Source organism: Furipterus horrens, unplaced genomic scaffold, assembly GCF_987537825.1.
Source record: "Furipterus horrens unplaced genomic scaffold, mFurHor1.1.pri manual_scaffold_2, whole genome shotgun sequence".
Classification (NCBI taxonomy): domain Eukaryota; kingdom Metazoa; phylum Chordata; class Mammalia; order Chiroptera; family Furipteridae; genus Furipterus; species Furipterus horrens.
In genome coordinates, this window is record NW_028327172.1 from 27174172 (window position 1) to 27193879 (window position 19708).

At 34.1% G+C, this 19708-nt stretch overlaps 1 protein-coding gene across 1 annotated transcript in view; it reads right to left on the minus strand.

Moving 5' to 3' along the window:
* Positions 1 to 16870, minus strand: part of ANO3 (anoctamin 3) — a 284046-nt gene extending 267176 nt beyond the window's left edge. The window contains exon 1 of the mRNA XM_090263144.1: positions 16705 to 16870. Coding sequence (XP_090119270.1) covers positions 16705 to 16870 — 166 coding nt within the window. The remainder of the gene's footprint in view (positions 1 to 16704) is intronic.
* Between the last annotated feature and the right edge of the window lie 2838 nt (positions 16871 to 19708).

A 19708-nucleotide genomic window follows, 5' to 3' on the forward strand; every position in this document is an offset into this window, starting at 1 on the left:
GAATGAGAACAAGGCAAGGGATGCCAGTGGCGTCTGGGATTTTGGGGAGAATCGGGTTGCTACCAGCCCAGGCAGTACAGACACACACACACACACACACACACACAGACACACACACAGACACACACATTAATGCAGCTGTATCAAAGTACATCATATACTCAGTAAGTATTAATGTAATGTATGATTTCTTTTCTAATTTTAAGAGTAGATACCATGTTTGACTCTACTTTTAATTAATTCATACCTTTGTACAATGTCTCACATTATCTATATTGTTGACCCATGGAAAATAAACAATTTTATACTAAAAATTACATTAATTCTACTTATATTCCTCACAATTTTCCTGTGATGAAATGGTCATTTTTTATGGAGTGAAAAAACTCTACTTTTTAAAAATTAATTTTTTAGAGAATCCCTATAATAAACATAGGAGTTAAATTGTTGAGAATTATTGTGTTTGATTTTTAAGGCAAAATAAGATGAAAAGATGACCAAGCCCTCTTTAGTTATGAGTGTCCATTAACAATTATGAAATATGTAGCATTATGTAGAAGTCAGAGGATTTTTGAAACTCACTCTCATGGCTCTGCTACAGAATTAACCACTTATTTAAATAGTTTTACTTTGAGAATTTTCTCCATGTGGCCTTGGAAATGGAGCCTAAATTCTGAAATTTCAGTGACTGAAACCAAATACTTAATGGGAAGGAAGAACTATGAAACACTGAATTGTGCTTATCTACTATGGAATCAGATAAGAAGTCAGAAGAAAACATCTGCAGGACAGAGAAAGAAGAAAGATAAGTTCTTCAATGTTAATGTAAAATAAAGCAACAAATGATGAGACCAGGATTCTTTAATCACTAATGATGTTTAGGCTAATATTCCCAGATCTCTGTTTTTTGGAATTAATCACAAATCACTTGCAAGGGAGTTTGGTCTAAAAGTCAAGAATTAGGACACTCGCACTGATATGAGTATTTGTAGAAAATGTTTGATTTTTCAGATTCATTACATTCTGTCTTCATAGAAACTCATAGTTAGGTGGAGAAGCCACAAGGAAGTGATATAAATAGGCAGAGTACTGGAAATGCGACATGGCGAAATATTTCATATGCATTAAATATGTATTCTAAACTCCTTATATGCACAAGGGATTTTTAAACATTTCTCAATTCCATAGTCTACTCTGCAAAGTGGATATGCCACTACAAGTAGGCAGAGAAGTATAAAGTAAATTTCACAAGTTCTAAAAATCTACCATGTATCTGAGTCATAGCTGAAGCTATCTGCCATGCTCTTATCATGATGACCACTGGGAGTAAGAAGACACATGAGAGCCTGACTATGCGAGATACATAAAATAGGCTGACTTCTACATCTAATTATTTGTGCTATCTTAGACAAGCTATTCATGATTCTTGATCTTGCTCTCTTATTCTTATGTAAGAGAAATTTATGGACCTACGAGTTCAATGTAGTCAAGTTAACATATGATTGTCACTAATATATCTGCCTCCTTATTTAATGCACCATTCAAAATTCAGAGAAGGTACCTCATTTCTAAAGTTTTGAATACTCATTTAAGGATGGACACAAGAAAGACTTTCTACTGTCTACTTTTATCTGCAGTGGGAAGACAATAGAAATTTTGGTTTCTAACATACAAGAAAATCTCATTTCCCTTACCCAACTCTTAATGAAGTAAAGTAAAATTCCCAACTGCCTCTGAAAACCCACAATATCTTGAGGAGAGAAGACTGCTTCATGATGCCAGTACTTAAAAATAACATGGTCTCCTGTATCTAAGGTAAACCACTGATCTTATCAAATGCAATGAGCACCCACTGTCATCATTGGATATCAACACCAAGCAGCTGACAGAAACCAAGGTTCTTATGTAGTCAACACCTTTGGGTTTGCTTTCCAGTGCCTCACAAACTATCCCCTAGCTTTCTATCTTGACAGAGACTAGTGAATGCCCACAGATATCTCTAGGCAAGCAGAAATTTTCCTTGAAGTTGAGCATTTTATTATAAAAATGAATATAAATATTATTAATTTATCAATTTTATAATCACTTTTATAATTCATAAGTACTTTTATAATTATATGATTTATTTTAATTTCTGGAAAAATACTCTTTTAATTAAAAATTGGTAAGATTATTTGCCAGAGATGATCCAAGATGTGGAGGAGTAAGTGGAAGCTACAGTAACCTCCTCCCAGGACAAATCTGGATTTACAACTTAATTGTGGAGAAATCATCTGGAATTACCAACTGAGCACTAGCTGGAGAGAAGTCTTATAACCACAGAGAGACAGAAAAGGCCCCTTCAACACAACATGACAGGTAGGAAGTGTGAAGATGTGAAAGGGCTGGCTGGGCTCCCACGGGTGGCAGCTGAAGAGACTGAGAAACATCTCAGCAGCTGGGGGTTTCCCCTCAGAAGGGCAGGGTCTAACCCCCCCAGCTGGGCTTCGCAGCCTACAGCAATAGAGTGGAAAGTAAAATAGCATCCAGCTGTGAAAAGCGAAAAGCTACAGGGTTTTTTGCTGACCTGAAAGAAACAGCTGGAGAAAAAGAGCTCTTAAGTGGATCACATACAAAAATATTTTGGCACTCACTTACCCTGGGTTCAAGCAGAGGGAAAGCAGAGAGGACTAGAGGTGCTGGGAGAGAATTTGGGGCGGTGGCTTTGAGGAAAGAACTGAGGGAGCAGCCAACCGGGCCCCAGTGCTGACTCATTCCCCATACTGCAGGCAGACCATTTCCCTCCAAGTAGCATCAGCCTGAGGGGAAGCAAAAGCCCCACCTACAAGAATTAATCTGCCCCACCCTCAGTGCTTAAGCCTGACAGGTGATCACAGATTAAATAGATTAACAATTAAAGGAGACAGACAAAGGCAGTAGATCTCTGGTAATATCCAACAGGCTGTCTAGACTCAGACTGGTACAAAATCTGACGCCACCAGGGGCAGATCTAGGAAGTGCAGATCAATCTAAGAAGCAGAAACAAACAAGAAGGGTCACTAAAATGGGGAGATGGGGAAACAATCCCCCATCGAAAGGAAAGGAGATATCCCCAGAAAGAGTACTAAGTGAAATAGAGGAAAGCAAAGTATCAGACATGGAATTCAAAACATGGATTATAGAGAAACTCAATGAGATCAGTGAGCTCAAAGAAAACTACAAAGAACTCCAGGGAAACTACAAGGAACTTACTGAGAATTACACCAGCATGAAAAACGACATAGAAACTATCAGTAAGAGCCCAGAGGAAATGAAGAATACAATTTCTGAGTTGAAGAACACAGTAGAAGATATTAAAAGCAGGCTAGAGTAAGCAGAAGATTGGATTAGTGAGCTGGAGGACAACATAGAAAAAATTTCCCAGACAGTGCAACAAAATGAAAAAAGACTGAAAAAGAATGAAGAGGTTTTAAGAGACTGGCAGGACAACATGAAATGTAATAATATCTATATCACAGGAATACGAGAAGGAGAAGAAGAGGAGCAAGGGATAGAAAACCTGTTTGAAAAACTAATGATAGAAAATTTTTCTAACTTGATGAGAGAAATAGTCATGCAAGTCCAGGAAGCACAGAGGGTTCCAATGAAGATGAACCCCAATAGGCCCACTTCAAGACACATCATAATTAAAATGCCAACATTCAAAGATAAAGAGAGAATCCTAAAAGCAGCAAGACAGAAACAGCTAATAACATACAAGGGAGCTCCAATAAGGCTATCATTGGATTTCTCAACAGAAACACTACAAACCAGAAGGTAATGGCAAAAAATATTCCAAGCAATGAAAAACAAAAGTCTACAACCAAGAATAGTCTACCCAGCAAGGCTCTCATTCAAAATGGAAGGTGAAATAAGGAGTTTCCCAGACAAAAGAAGGCTAAAAGAATACATCTCCACCAAACCAGCATTGCAAGATATGCTAAAATGTCTGCTTTTAGAAGATGAAGAAACAGAGAGAAACAGAGAGGAACACAAGTACAAAGGGGGGAAATGACAATGAATAAGTAACTATCAATAATAACATCAAGCATAAGTGGATTGAACACACCAATCAGAAGACACAGGGTAGCTGAATGGATTAGAAAGCATGACACACATATATGCTGTCTACAAGAAACACACCTCAGAACAAAACATCTACACAGACTGAAAGTGAAGGGATGGAAAAAATATTTCAAGCAAATGGACATGAAATAAAAGCTGGGTTAGCAATACTCATATCAAACAAAACAGATTTCACAGCAAAGGCCATAAAAAGAGACAAAGAAGGCCATTTCATAATACTTAAGGGAAAAATCCATCAGGAAGGTATAACCCTTGTAAACATATATGCACCCAACATAGGAGCACCCAAATATGTAAGAAAAATTTTGAAAAACTTCAGGAAGAATACAGACAGCAACACACTCATAGTAGGGGACTTTAATACCCCATTGTCAACAATGGACAGATCTTCGAAGCAAAGAAACCCCAAGGATATGGAGGCATTCAACAACAGTCTAGATCAAATTGACTTAGTTGGTATATATAGAACTTTCCACCTCAAAGAAGCAAAATATACATTCTTCTCAAGTGCACATGGAACATTTTCAAAGATAGGCCACATTATAGGACACAAAACAAACCTCAACAAATTTAAGAAAATTGAAATTATATCAAGCATCTTCTCAGATCATAATGGCTTGAAATTGGAAATAAACCTCAAGGAAAAAACTCAAAAACATTCAAGCTCATGGAGAATGAATAACATGCTATTAAATAATGAATAGGTTAACAATGACATCAAGGAAGAAATCAAAAAGTTTTGGAAACAAATGATAATGAATACACAACAACCCAAAACCTATGGGATACAGTGAAAGCAGTCTTGAGAGGAAAGTTCATAGCAATACAGGCCTACCTAAAAAGTATAGAAGAATCTCTAATTAAAAAATCTAATTCTACAGCTACAAGAACTAGAGGAACAACAACAAACAAAGCCCAGTATGAGTAAAAGAAAGGAAATCATCAAGAGCAGAGCAGAATGAAATTACATAGAGACTAAAGAAACAATTCAAAAGATTAATAAAACCAAGAGCTGGTTCTTTGAAAAGATAAACAAAATTGATAAGCCTTTAACCAGGCTCATCAAGAAAAAAAGAGGACCCCAAATTAATAAAATCAGAAATGAGAAAGGAGAAATCACAACCAATACCATAGAAATACAAAGATTGTATCCCTGGCTTCTGTGGCTCAGTGGATTGAGCGTCGGCCTGAGAACCAAGTGTCATTGGTTCAATTCCCAGTCAGGGCACATGACTAGGTTGCATTTCAGGTTCCCAGTTGGGGACGCGGGTGAGAGACAACCACACTGTGATGTTTTTCTCCCTCTCTTTCTCCTTTCCCCTCTCGCTAAAAATAAATAAATAAAAATAAATAAACAAACAAATAAATAAATTATTTAAAAAAAGAAATACAAAGATTCTAACAAATTATTATGAACAACTGTATCACAAGAAATTTGACAACCTAGATGAAATAGATATATATCAGTGAAAATATTGCTACGTGGAGTATCTGAAATTTTCCTGCCTATCTTTTCCTCTAGGACTTTTATGGTGTCACAGCTTACATTTAAGCCTTTGATCCATCTTGAATTTATTCTAGTGTATGGTGTAAGTTGTTGGTCTAGTTTCATTTGTTTGCATGTCCCTGTCCAGTTCTCCCAACACCATTTATTGAAGAGGCTCTTTTCACTCCATTTAAGATTCCTTCTCCCTTTGTCAAATACTAGTTGACCATATAGACCTGGGTTTATTTCTGGGCTCTCTATTCTGTTCCATTGATCTATATGTCTGTTCTTATGTCAGTACTATGCTGTTTTGATTACAGTGGCTTTGTAGTATAATTTGATGTCTGGTATTGTGATTCCTCCTACTGTGTTCTTCTTCCTCAAGATTGCTGTGGCTATTTGGGGTCTTTTTTGGTTTCATATAAATTTTTGAAGTATCTGTTCTAGTTCTGTAAAATGTGTCATTGGTATTTTAATAAGGATTTCATTGTATCTATAAATTGCTTTGGGTAGTATAGACATTTTAATGATGCTGATTCTTCCCATCCATGAACATGATATATGCTTCCACTTATTTGTATCTTCCTTAATTTCTTTCTTCAGCATTATGTAGTTTTCTGAGTACAGGCCTTTACCCCCTTATTTAAATTTATTCCTAGTTACTTTATTTTTCTTGTTGCTATAGTAAATGGGATTTTTTTTTCTAGTTTCTGTCTCTGATATTTTATTGTCGGTGAACAGAAATGCCTTCAGTTTCTGAATATTAACTCTGTACCCTGCTATTTTGCCAAATTCACTTATTAGGTTGAGTAGTTTTTTTTCATGGAGTCTATAGGGTTTTCTATGTACACTATCATGTCATCTGCAAATAATGACAGTTTACTTCCTCTTTTCTAATTTAGATGCTTTTTATTTCTCTTTCTTATCTGACTGCTGTGGCTAGAACTTCTAAGACTATGTTGAATAGGAGTGGGGAGAGTGGATATCCTTGTCTTGTTCCTGACCTCAGGGGGAATGCGTTCAGTTGTTGCCAATTGAGTATGATGTTGGCTTCAGGTTTCTTGTATATGGCCTTTATTATATTATATTGGTTTGTCTTCTTGGTGTTGAGTTGTATAAATTATTTATATATTTTATATACTTTGGAGATTAATCACTTGTCTGAGGTATCATTGGCAAATATATTTTCCCACAGGGTTGGTTCCCTTTTCATCTTTCTGATGTTTTCTTTTGCTGAGCAGAAACTCTTTAGTTTCATGTAGTCCAATTTGTTCATTCTTTTCTTTATTTCCCTTGCCTTAGGATATATATGTTCTGAAATTTGGACTAATTTGGATATGTCATTTGGATTACTCCTTAAAACATGGTAGCCTTCACATTCTAGAGCACCATTGTTGTATGTAATCTACTCTATATAAGCATTTGGCATAACTGTATTCCTACTTATTATTATATGTATTGTGCTAAATGCCTCTTGAGGGTATTATGTCACTTAATATTCTTTTAATTTTCTAATGTATTGATTTGAGAGAGAGAGAGAGACTGATTTGCTGCTCCACTTCTCCACTTATTTAGTCATTTATTGATTGATTCTTTAATGTGACCTGACCAGGGATTGAATCCACAATTTTGGTATACTGATGCTCCAATCGACTGAGCTACTTGGCCAGGGTTTATTTAATATTTTTAACTACATTGAGGTATAAACTTTACACCTTTAGCACATATAGCAAAATAGAAAAATATAGAGATTTGTTGAATTTTCTGAAGTCACAAAACCTCTGAACTCAAGTTTTATTCTAGGGTCTAAGCAACTACTCCTCTTGCTCTCTACACAGAATAACAAGTTTTATTTAGTGGGGAATAGTGGATTATTTGAGAAGCCATGCCTAGGTAGGCAACTCCCACTTCTGTATCAAGGAATAAATGTTCAGTTAAATGTATAGCCCAGAAATATAAAAATTAATAATTGTCACAGACTTTTGGATTTACTTTTGAATAGTAGAAAATGAAAACATTAAATCTAAGATTATCAACTTACTTTCTTCTATGTCTGTATTCATGTAAGTTGATTCTTGTGTTTCTTAAGTATATAAAAGGTAAAATTTCTTTAATATAATTGATTTTTCTCATTGCAGAAGTAATACATGATAAATCAAGAAAATTTGGAAAGTAGCAAGAAATAAAAGGTAAGTTTTAGTGTAATCCTGTTCCTTGAACTAATAGCTTTTAGCGTTTTGCTATATGTTTTTCTTGTATTTTTTTCTCTTGCACAAATCTCTTGCACAATTATAAACACCTACACACACACAAAAATGTATGTCTGCAATAATTTTTTTCTGCTTCTCTTAATGTTATGCCCTAAATATTTTTCAGTACTAGTTAAATGTTCCATAATATCAATCTTTAAAACATGCTTTTTAGGGAAAGTATGATATAGTTTAATTATTTACTGAATACAATGTTGTTGGATTCTTACATTGTTTTCTATTTTCTCTATTAAAAGCAACACTGCAATGAACATTTTTGCTCCATTAGTTCAGTGTACTTACCTGATTTTATCTGAAACAAATTCATAGAAGCAGAATTTCCGAATCTATGACTATGTACGATTTGAAATCCATTTGAAACAAAATGTCAACTTTTTTCCAGAATACTTTACTCATTAACTTCTATTTTCTTACTGATATAACTAAAATAATGATTTCCGATTTTGTTTCCACCTTTTTTTTGTCGGCAGCCGTCCGTCTCGAGAGACGATGGTGTAGCTTCTTAAGAGTCTATCTGCACCGCCGAGAATGGTTGTGCAGTCCGACTCGGGAGTGACACGGTATCTGTCTCCTCCCGTGTTGAATCGACATCTTGCGATCCACCTTTAAACATGGACATATTTCATATATTCAGGGTTTGACTAATTTCAGTGTGTATCTACACTCCACTATTTTGTCTCTCACTTAAAAAAATTGGATTTAAAGTGAGGTTGATTAATTACAAGAGAATCTTAAATCTATTGTACTTTAAAAGAGAATAATACTTGTAGGTTACAGTAAAGTACATTTTCTATAGTTGGCTAAAAATAATTGGTAGCATACCTGATTTCATACTTTAGATGAAAACCTCTCATTTCTTAAAAGAGCGCTCTTTGTCAATTGCTTCCCATAAGGAGTTTTATGAATAAAGAATGTGGCTATATTTAATCATGCCAACCTGAGAATCTAATTCTACTTAACCACAAGTCTTGATTTTCTTATATAAAGTACTGGATATGCCAAGATACCAGGGGTTATTCTCTATCTCTATGTCTACCCAGTTAGTGAACTTCATCAGGTATTATGTAGTAATGCAATGACCACTTATCAATACTTCCATTAATGCTCTCTTGTATGTTATCAGAAAGGCCATTCTTTAATTCATGATTCTGATTATACACTCAACATCTAGTATAATATTTTCAGCAGGCAGGTAACAAAATTATGGTTGTTGAGGTTATTTCATTTTATAATATCACATTAGCATTAACTTTTCATTTTGCCAAAGCAGCCTATGTTATGCATATTATATGAATCTAGATTGCTCTTCTTGAGACAGAATGAGTTGAAGGCCCCTAGGCAGATCCATTAAGAAATCAAAGTTATATTTAAAAATCCCACAAAGGAAGTGAAGGTTTCTGTCAATTGGTCAATCTTTGTAAAATAATTTTAAGAACAAGTAGTTCAGCTCCTTTTGTTCACAGAGCTCTTAACTGGTCCCTCTCTGTGGAATAGAAGAGAAGTATAATGTATCATGGATCCTTGGGAGTTTATTTTCTATTTAATAAAATTCCAATTAAATCTACACCCAATATCTAACAACTAAAACACTTAGATGTAAGATTAAATATTGAAAATAAACATTTTATATGGATATCAATGACATAGAAATGGGTGTTCTTGGCATCCAGTACAGAGAATATTAGAAGTTTTATATTAAATGTAAGAAGGAGGGCTTTTTAGAAGGGTTTGACTGAAACCTATATAATTTTATTAACTGATGTCACCCCAATAAATTTAAAAAATATAAAAATATTTAAAAGTGTTTGAATCTGAATTCATCTAAGGGTAATATGTAAGTATAAGAACAATAGGAAAACACTTTGTCAAGTATATAAATGGATCAATAACCACTATACAAAAGCCCACTGACATAGAACTACAGTGGGTTATAGATTACTGTCATCAAAATTATCCGAATAAAATGTCATAATGGGAAGATCATTATAGGGAGCCCTTGCCAATGAACTTGCCATTGAGAAAAACATCGGTTCCCAAAAGTTAATGTATATGTACATAACATGAGGAACTTCTAGTCAGAATGACCATCATCAATAAATCAGCAAATTACAAGTGCTGACAAGGATGTGGAGAAAGAGAAACACTTCTGCATTGGTGGCGAGGATGCAGATTGGTGCAGCCACTGTGAAAAGAGAGCACTATAGAGTTATATATATATATATAAAGTGGAACTGCCTTATGAACCACTGATTACATTTCTGGGAATTTATCCAAAGAAAACCAAAGCACAAATTGGAAAGAATATATGAAACCCTATGTTCATTGCATCATTATTTATAATAGTCAAGATTTGGAAGCAGCCAAGTGTCCATCAACAAATGAGCACATAAAACAACTATGATACACCTGGTTGCTGTGGCTCAGCGGATTGAGCATCGGCCTGCGAGCCAAGTGTCGCTGGTTGATTCCCAGTCAGGGCACATGACTAGGTTGCACATCAGGTCCCCAGTTGGGGGTGCAAGTGAGAGGCAACCACACAGTGATGTTTCTCTCCCTCTCTTTCTCCTTTCCCCTCTCTCTAAAAATAAATAAACAAACAAATAGATAAATAAAACAACTATGGTACATTTACGCAGTGGAATGCTACCCAGTCATAAAAAGGAGGAGCATTTTACCCTTTGTGACAGTATGAGTGGACCCGAAGAGCATTATGTTAAGTAAAATAAGTCAGTCAGAGAAAAACAAATACCATATAATTTCAGTCATATGTGGAATCTAATGAACAAACTGAGCAAACGAGCAAAATAGAGACAGATTCATAGATAGCAAGCCGACAGCTCTGAGGGAGGTTGAGCTGTGGAGGGATCAAGCAAAAAAGAAAAAGAACTCATGGCCACGATCAACTGTGTGATGATTGCAGGGGTGAGGGGAGGTGAAAGAGGGTATAATGGGGTTAAATGGTAATGGAAAAATACAATAAAAAATAAACTATTGAAATTATCTTGAAATAAACATCATAAGATCATTGGACAGAGCTCTTGCCAATGAACCTATTATGACCATTGATAAAAACATCAGTTTTCAAATAGTGCATATGTACATAACTCGAGAAACTTCTAAAATCTAGATTTCTGGATTATATCCACAGAGCTCCCCCATAAAGGGGCTGGGATGGGAACCTGAAATCTTAATGCATTGCAAGGATCCTGATGATTCTAATGTAAGTGCTTCTGTTCTACACTTTGGCTTTGGGAACTACCTTGCTAAAGCACCATCCTCCCAGCTGATATGTTCCTACCCTGAATAAGAATAGCAAGATGAGGTATTTTGATCACATATATGGATTTCTTTTTATAACTAGATTTAGAGAGCATATTTAAAGTAGACATTGAACCTTCCAAATACTTTGCATTTCTCATAGGGATGTCAGAGAGCTGGGCACAGAGTCAATATCTAATAAATACAAATAGTTGATAATGGTAGCATTATAACTGTCATTAGTCATGTGATAGATGGCCATAGTTCTCAGCATCTCAAGAAATTAGGACCTCAATTTCCTTCTAACTGAACAAACATCTTTTTACACAATGGCCAGTCTTTAATATCTGATAAGAGATGGTCTTCTGGGCTGCAATTAGCTAGATGCTTATTTTCTAACTCAAGATTAAAAACACAGTTTATTCTCTGGAATTTTTTGTATATCCTTAGAAGTCATGCTCTTCATTTTCCGGAGACAAAGAAATAATTATCCCAAAGCCCACATCATAAAACACTAAACCACTCCTGCCAAAAAGAGAGAGAGAGAGAGAGAGAGAGAGAGAGAGAGAGAGAGAGAGAGAGAGAGAGAGAGAGAGAGATTGTTTATTTATGCTGATGTTAAAATACAACTAGGATTTTGTCAGAGTGATCAGTCACTTCTGAGTCCCAGGACATATCTGAAAAGATAAATATAGTCAAATATTCTTAAAAATGTAGTGATTGCATGTATGTGTACATGTGTGTGATTTAAGGGGATATTGTATAGTTTTAATAAAGGTTTTATGTTTACTCTTCTGGCTACTCATGGATAGTGTAATACATTTTTGAAAATTTACCATTTGTTTGGGGTTGTATGAGACTTTAAAATCTGTTATTCTTAGAAAATCACAACATTTCATTATCTTATTGCTTAGTTATACTTCAGCAGAATAGATTTATGGTCATCGGCTATCAGGGAGACATGATACAAAAAAAATATTTGTGGAAAGATATTTATTTTAATGTGAAATGCAATGAACAATCATAAAATGCAGCTTATCTTCATTTTTGGTAACTGGGAGTTATATAACTATCAGTGGGATATACCCACTTTAAATGGAAAAATAGATGAAAAACCAAATGGCTTGAATTCTTTGGTTTTAGCATTGTATATTTACCACCACTTTAAAGTAATTATATCAGTATTCATGTGAATTATATTTATGTTGTTTAAATATGTACTTCATTGGTTCAGTTTTATGCTTATTCATACTGGCTTATTTTAATATAACTGGGAGAACTGGCAAAACAATTTTGAAAAAATAAAATAATTTTTTGTTAAGAGGTGATTATATAATTGCATGGAGGTACTTACATTCTAAAGGAATGTCATGTCTTCATCATGTAACAACACTTTAGGACTAGAATAACAATAATTCATGGAAGATAAAAATGATAAGTAGATAAATGGAAGACAAAACATAGTTAAAAGAACATAGGTATTTAAATCATGATGGCATTGGCAAGTACTTTTTCCCTGAGGATCTGGAAAGAACCACAGAAGTATCCAAAAGCATCAAGCATACAGAAAATAGATGTAAAGACACAGTAGTAATACAGTCTAACTAAGAATTAAACATCCATAGAGGCAGACACTGCAGACTAGGGGAGAGGACAACTTTGAAAATTTCACCCAGGACAACTTCAGACAGAACAGTCATCGCTTTGTTCTGCTATATTATGCCAACCATAACATAGACAGATGATCAGCTTCCTTATATGGGGCCCTGTAAACTTCAATCACCAAAAACTCATGGAAATCAAAGATATAATTAAGTCCAAAGAAGTTTTGATGAATTATAGATGTATAATAGCTCATTGCAGGAAACTAAAGATATGTAGAGTTTATAAATATATATGAATCAGTGGTAAGAACTGCTTGTATTTATGTACAAATATTTTTATTCTTATTGTTCATGCTGGCTATAAGTAAGTGTCACACAGGTGTCAAACATGTGCACTACTGACCTCAGAGTGGGTAATTAGCCACTGTTCCACCTCAAGTTTCTTAAGGACTAGGAAATATTAGTTGATTGACTTATACTTTGATATGGACATAATCATGCTATCTAATTTTTTATAGGGCTGAATGTAAGGGATTAAAATATATATAAATAGAAATATATATATACACATTACTATGTTATATATAAACACATAACATGTTTATATATGAAATTATGTTTATATATACTTCATATGTATACATAACATGTGTATAAGATATTTAAACAATGTGTGATACGCAGAAAGTTATATATATATGTGTGTTTATCATTAATACCACAATGATGATGATGACCATGACAATTATGATGATGAAATATTCATAGTCTTAAAGTCATTTAAAGCACATTCCAGAATCTAGAAGGATATTTATATTCTTATTACTGATTACTGACAAAATCTATTTCTGGAAGACAAGGAAGCATTTTCCCCTGATGTGACTGTTTTAAAACTTAATTTCCAAGTGGTATTAAGGAGAAAAAAGAACACTAAATTTAAAGACAGAAAATAGAGTAAGAGCTCCTCAACCTCCCCTTGTCTCTGCCACCACATCCACACACTCACACTCACACTCACACACACACACACACACACACAGACACACACACACACATTATATGTATGTCACTTTGGTCCAGCTACATTACTTTTCTGGTCTTTGGATTATCCTTCTATTGAAAAAAGATAAATGAACTCTATCTCATTGACAACTTGTGAGAACTATTCAGATTCTGTAGGTATGAGTTGTCTTCATGGTATTATATAAGTGTAAGTTATAAATACTGTTTTGCTGACAATAAAATATATTTCTTCTAAGACCTGCTGAATTTTTTATGGACTAACTTTCATCTGTTCTATTTTATTTTTCCATTCTAGGAATATATGCACATGCATGTTAAATACATACTGCCACATCACTGAGGCAGAGCTTTATCACCTTATTTTCATTTTCAAAAAGACCCCAGTCCTTAACCTTCAATCACAAATATTTAATTAATATATTTTGTATGTATTAATACAACCTTAACTCTATTGAAAATATGGCAAGAAAATATATCATTCAGAGTAGATTCTATAATAGGCAATGTTCCATAACAATTTCAAATGAAAGACAAATTCCATAGTAACACTAACCTGTACAATGCCACTGTCAGGTAACAAATTGTGTGATAATTTCAGCATAATATTTTGGCAGATAAAGCACATGTATAACATGATTTAAACAAATACTCCTTATACAGAAAATTCATTAAAAGATAAACTACATTTAGTCATTTATTTAATCATATTTATTACATGTGTATTCTGCACAAGCACAAACAATTGTGAAGGGGCAATTATCTTCAAAAAATAATTTAATAGGAGAGGAACCATGGGCATATGTATGTATTTAAAACAAAAATTAGAATGTGAGCCTTTGAATATATAGGACAAACATTTTGTAGACATTTGAGAGTTAACCATAAGCATTTTGGAATAATAAAGTATTTTTATCTCAATGAGATCTTCATAAATAGATGCAGGAGAAAATATTGGAAATGACATTGAAGCAATCTGAACAATAATTGGGAGTATAAACCATGCTTGCTGGATGTGTGTAGGTCACACGAGAAAAAAATTTGCAAAAAAATAAAAACAGATATAGATCATAGATCATCAGGATTGTAGCCCAGGTTGTTCAGAGTTATAGAAATTGCAAACCAAAGGCAAGAATGTGTCAGACTTGTGCTTATGGAGGACTGTGTGGCTGTCAATGGGCAAGAAGTGTCATGGAAAACCTGGAGGTAAGATCAGTTTGAAGCCCTTATAGGTTCACTATGGGATTTGAAGGGGGCTAATCTTTCAGTCTCTCATCCAGGCAGTCATGAGTCAAAACATAAAGAACCTTTTACTTCCAGCCACCCTAATGACTGATGGAACTATAGTGGTGGACAAAGACATAGAGAAGACAATTATAAACTAATGTGCATAAAAGTAAACATGAAATGTATATTGCAATAAATGCTCAGGGATGTGAGAGATATTTAGAGGTTATTTACAAAAATAAGAATGTAAGAGGAAGAGGCATTTCTAGGGGGTTTAGCTTATTTGCATTGAATCTGAGGCAGTGCCAGGATACTGAGTTGAAAGTGTCTTCCAGGGTCTGGGGAATAGTTTATACCTAAGCTGTAGATGTGCAAGTGAACTGCATAAAGACAACTGTTGAATCTGTGGAAATGAATGTGCAGAGACAGAGATAAACAGAAGACAAAACATGGTTAAGAGAACGTAGACATTTAAATCATGATGGCATTGGCAAATACTTTGTTTATAAGCCTCTTTTCCTGTCCAAATCTATGGTAATAAGCTATGTTCATTTATGAAAAACTGACTTGTCCATTTTATTAAATTGTAGGTTCAAAAAAAATAATAATATGGAGATCTCTTTCCTTACAGTTGAAAAAAATATACAAAAGAATGTGATATCTCCTGTTTATATATCTGCTTATGTTGTAGAATTAGTCATAAAATGAAAGAACCCACAAACAACAAATCAGCTACTTGTTGGGAGTCACATAAAACTTCATTTCAAACATTTAAAAGTAAATAAGTGTGCCAAATACTGTTAGAGTAGTTCTCTGGCTACAAAATGCAACGTATTATTTCTACAAGTACTTTTCACTGGGCAAAGGTTAATGTCCAGTAACATCCAGGGCTATAAAGTCTTTGCTTAAGTTTCACATTCACATTACACTGATTTTTTTATGAAGAAAGATAAACAATGAAATCATATCGGAGTTTTTCCTTTTGAACAACATTTAACATATTAATTATTTATTATACAAAATTCTCCTATGAAGCATAATTAATTCATTGTTGACATATCATAGTTGTTAATTATCAACAAAACCCTCAGAATTTTTTGATGACTGCTAACTACTAGTGTGTATCATTATTTACTCAACATTGCTGAGCAAGAATGAAAACTGCAATTCTGGATAAGTAACACTGTAGGTCTCAAAATAGAAATTCTTCACATTGAAATCTGTAAATACTGCCATCTGATATAGAATCCAAGTCAGGTCATAAATTGACATAACCAAAAAGAATATTCTTTTGTTCTTAAAAGAAGTTAAAGAATGTATTATATTTAATATAATTATGAAAAAATAAAACATAAAAGAAATAAATGGAAGATGGTAGAACTTTTTCTGTAGTTTATAAATAAAACCCCTGATTTTTATCAGTCATCCCAAACAAAACTAAGCCTTGAAAATCTTGAGCATTAAAATAAACAAAATCTACTTCATTATTAATAGTTTTCTGAATTCATCAAATTTTTTTTTTGACCTTTTACTCTATTGGCAGAACCATCTGTACTTTTTGTAAAAATCTATTTATATATTTTTGAGGAAAAATAACTCAAAATATTAAAATTGACATCAGCTATACCACCACAAAATAAGTGATATCAAGACTTGTTTTTTTACATATCTGACATTAAAGCAGTACAGATCTAAGATAAGATACTCGAAAATATCAAACTAAAGTTTAGCTTACCAGTAGGGACAAGATTGGAGTGCTGAAGTTCCAACTGACTAGAATCAGCAGAGAGTTCAGTCAAAGAAGTTAAAGTAAAATCTGAGTTGGAAGCCTTTTCATGTCTGAAGCCTTCAGAAGGAAGATAATCCAGTTCAAACTTCACTGTTGACATTGCAAAATTCATTGAGAGCTGTGGAAATCGAAGTTTACACTACTGAAGTTTTAAAAGTCATAAAAGGGAGAAAAATTACTGTATTGGAATTAACAATAACTCCAGGCTCTCTAATAATTATTTTCACTTAGAAATCCAAAAGCCATAAAAGATCCAGTGCTGGTTCTCTAAGTTTTCCATATTCACGCTTTTCCTAAGCAATCGACTTCAATAAGATGGATGAATTTTAGAGTTGTTTTTCTTGAAGATATCTCACTGCCTTTAAATGATAGCAGCACTATCCCTATCTCTGAGAGGCATGGGCTAAGTGAAGACATAGGGAAGCTGCAGAGGGATGCTTTTAGATCTTAGTATTAGAAGTTCACATTCACATTCTTGTATACAAAAGATCAGCTGGGAGGAGCTAAAGACTGTCAGAGAATGCAACTTTATTTTACTGGGCAGCTCATCAGAGGAATGTTTTAATTTGAAAGAAAATCCTAAATTATATTTCCTGGGTGAAGATTGTGAGAATGTATCCCTGCTGCTTATTAAAAGATTACTATGGTTGTGGAAATTAACAGCTGAATTAAACTTAAAAGATTCTACACAGCAAAAGAAACAACCAACAAAATGGAAAAGTAACCTACAAGATGGGAAAATATTTGTAAATAATATATCTCATAAGGAGTTAATATGAAAAATATATGAAACACATAATAACTCAATAACAAATAAATAATCTGATTTAAAAAAATGGACAAATAGCCTGTATGTCTCCAAAGAAGACATACTAATGACAAACAGGTACAAGAAAATCTCAACGTCACTAATCAGCAGGGCAATGCAAATTAAAACCATAATGAGATATTACCTCACATCAGTCAACCGGGAATCATCAAAGAATCAACAAATAACAAATGCTGGTGAGGATGTGAAGAGAGAACCCTTGTGCACCGTCGATAGAAATGTAAATTAGTGTAGCCACTAGGGAAAACAGTATGAAAATGCCTCAAAGAGTTAAAAATAAAGCTGCCAGGCAACCCAGCAATTCCACTTTTAGGTATTTATCTGAAGAAAACAAAACACTAATTTGAAAAAGTATACACATTTCAATGATCATTGCAGCATTACTTATAATAATCAAGATATAGAAGCAATGTAGATGTCCATCAATAGCTGAATGGATAAAGAAGGCAAAAATGATACTATAGAACATTACTCAGCAATAAAAAGAATGAAATCTAGCCATTTGCGACAACACGATGAACCTGGAGGATATTACGCTAAGTGAGACAACTCAAAGACAAATACCGTAGAATTCCATTTATATATGGAATTAAAAAAACAAACCACCAGTGAATAAATAGGAGAAAACAGAAACAAATCCATAATATAGAGAACAAGCTGATGTTTTCCAAAGGGAGGTTAAGGGTCGGGGTGTGTGCGTACAAAATTAAAAGGAAAGAAATAACAAAAGTTGGCAAAGACATGCAGAAAAATGGACACTGGTGCCCTGTTAATGGAAATGTCAACCAGTGCAGTCTTTATGGAAAAGAGTGTGGGAGTTCTTCATAGGATCAAAAACAGAACTACTGTATGATCTAGCAATCTTTCTTCTGGGTACATATCCAAATGAAAGAAAGTCATTTCCTGGAAATGATCATTTCACCCCCAGGTTCACTGCAGCATTATTCACAATAGCTAAGACCTTAGAGCTACCTCAGTGTCAGTCAGTGAATAAAGATCAAATAAATATGATACAGCATGGCATATTATTCATCCATAAAAAGGAAAATCCTACCACTTGAAACAACATGGAAGAAACCTGGGGGGATTTTGCTAAGTGAAATCAGTTCGACAAGCTTAAGACAAAAACTGCATGATCTCACGTATATGTGGAATCCAGAGCAGCCAGATTCATGGAAACAGAGCAGGTTGGTGTAGCAGGAGCTAGGGAAGGGGGAAATGAACGCTGCTGGGCAAAGGCTTAAACTTACAGTTACAAGAAAGATGTCTGGGAGTTTAATATAGCACAGGAAGGCCACGGTTAATGACATTGTTGCTGTTTGCTTGACAGTTTAAATTGAAAATATTTTATTCCTCCCACTCCACTATGTTTATTGTGATATAGTTGACACATAATGTTATATAATATGGAGGTGTTACCCAACCTTATTGTGGACTTCAAGTCTTTAGTGAACTATTTTCCATGAAATCTCAGCTAATAATTATATTTAGAACAATTTTTGATAAAGTTTTACTCATATCATCTTCCTAATGCTCAGAACATGTTCTCCAATTTTTTTATTCTTAAAGCACAAACAGAAGGCGGCAGGAAACACCACACAAAAATGTCCTTCCTTGTGGGTGATCTAGCTGCAAATATTTTTCTCTCCATCTAAATTAGTTTGTCTCTGTTTCTATAGAAACTACTCACTTGCTCATAGTTACAGTAAATTCAGGTCTCTGGTCCTTCATTCATTTCAAAACATAAGATGCATTTGTAAACCTTTTTTCTCGGGCATGCCTAATTTGGGTATAATCTGTCTTAGGTCCTCTTAAGTGGCCAATCTAACTTTATTTTCTTTTGAAAATAGCTAGACTTATTGTGAATAATGCAGATTTAACTACATCATAACAATACATTAAAACCACTAAAATAAGCATGCTTTTTACAAAGTTTTCAGTAGATTCACGAGTCCAAAAATGAACACTTGTTAGGAATGTAAGTCAGGCAACATAGTTTCATTATCTAAGATGCTTTGCTCTCCTAAACATTATGTGAACCATTTCACTAGACATATATTTATTATTTTTCTGGCTTTAGAATAACCCTGAACTAGATGTCTATCTGCCATTCATTTGATT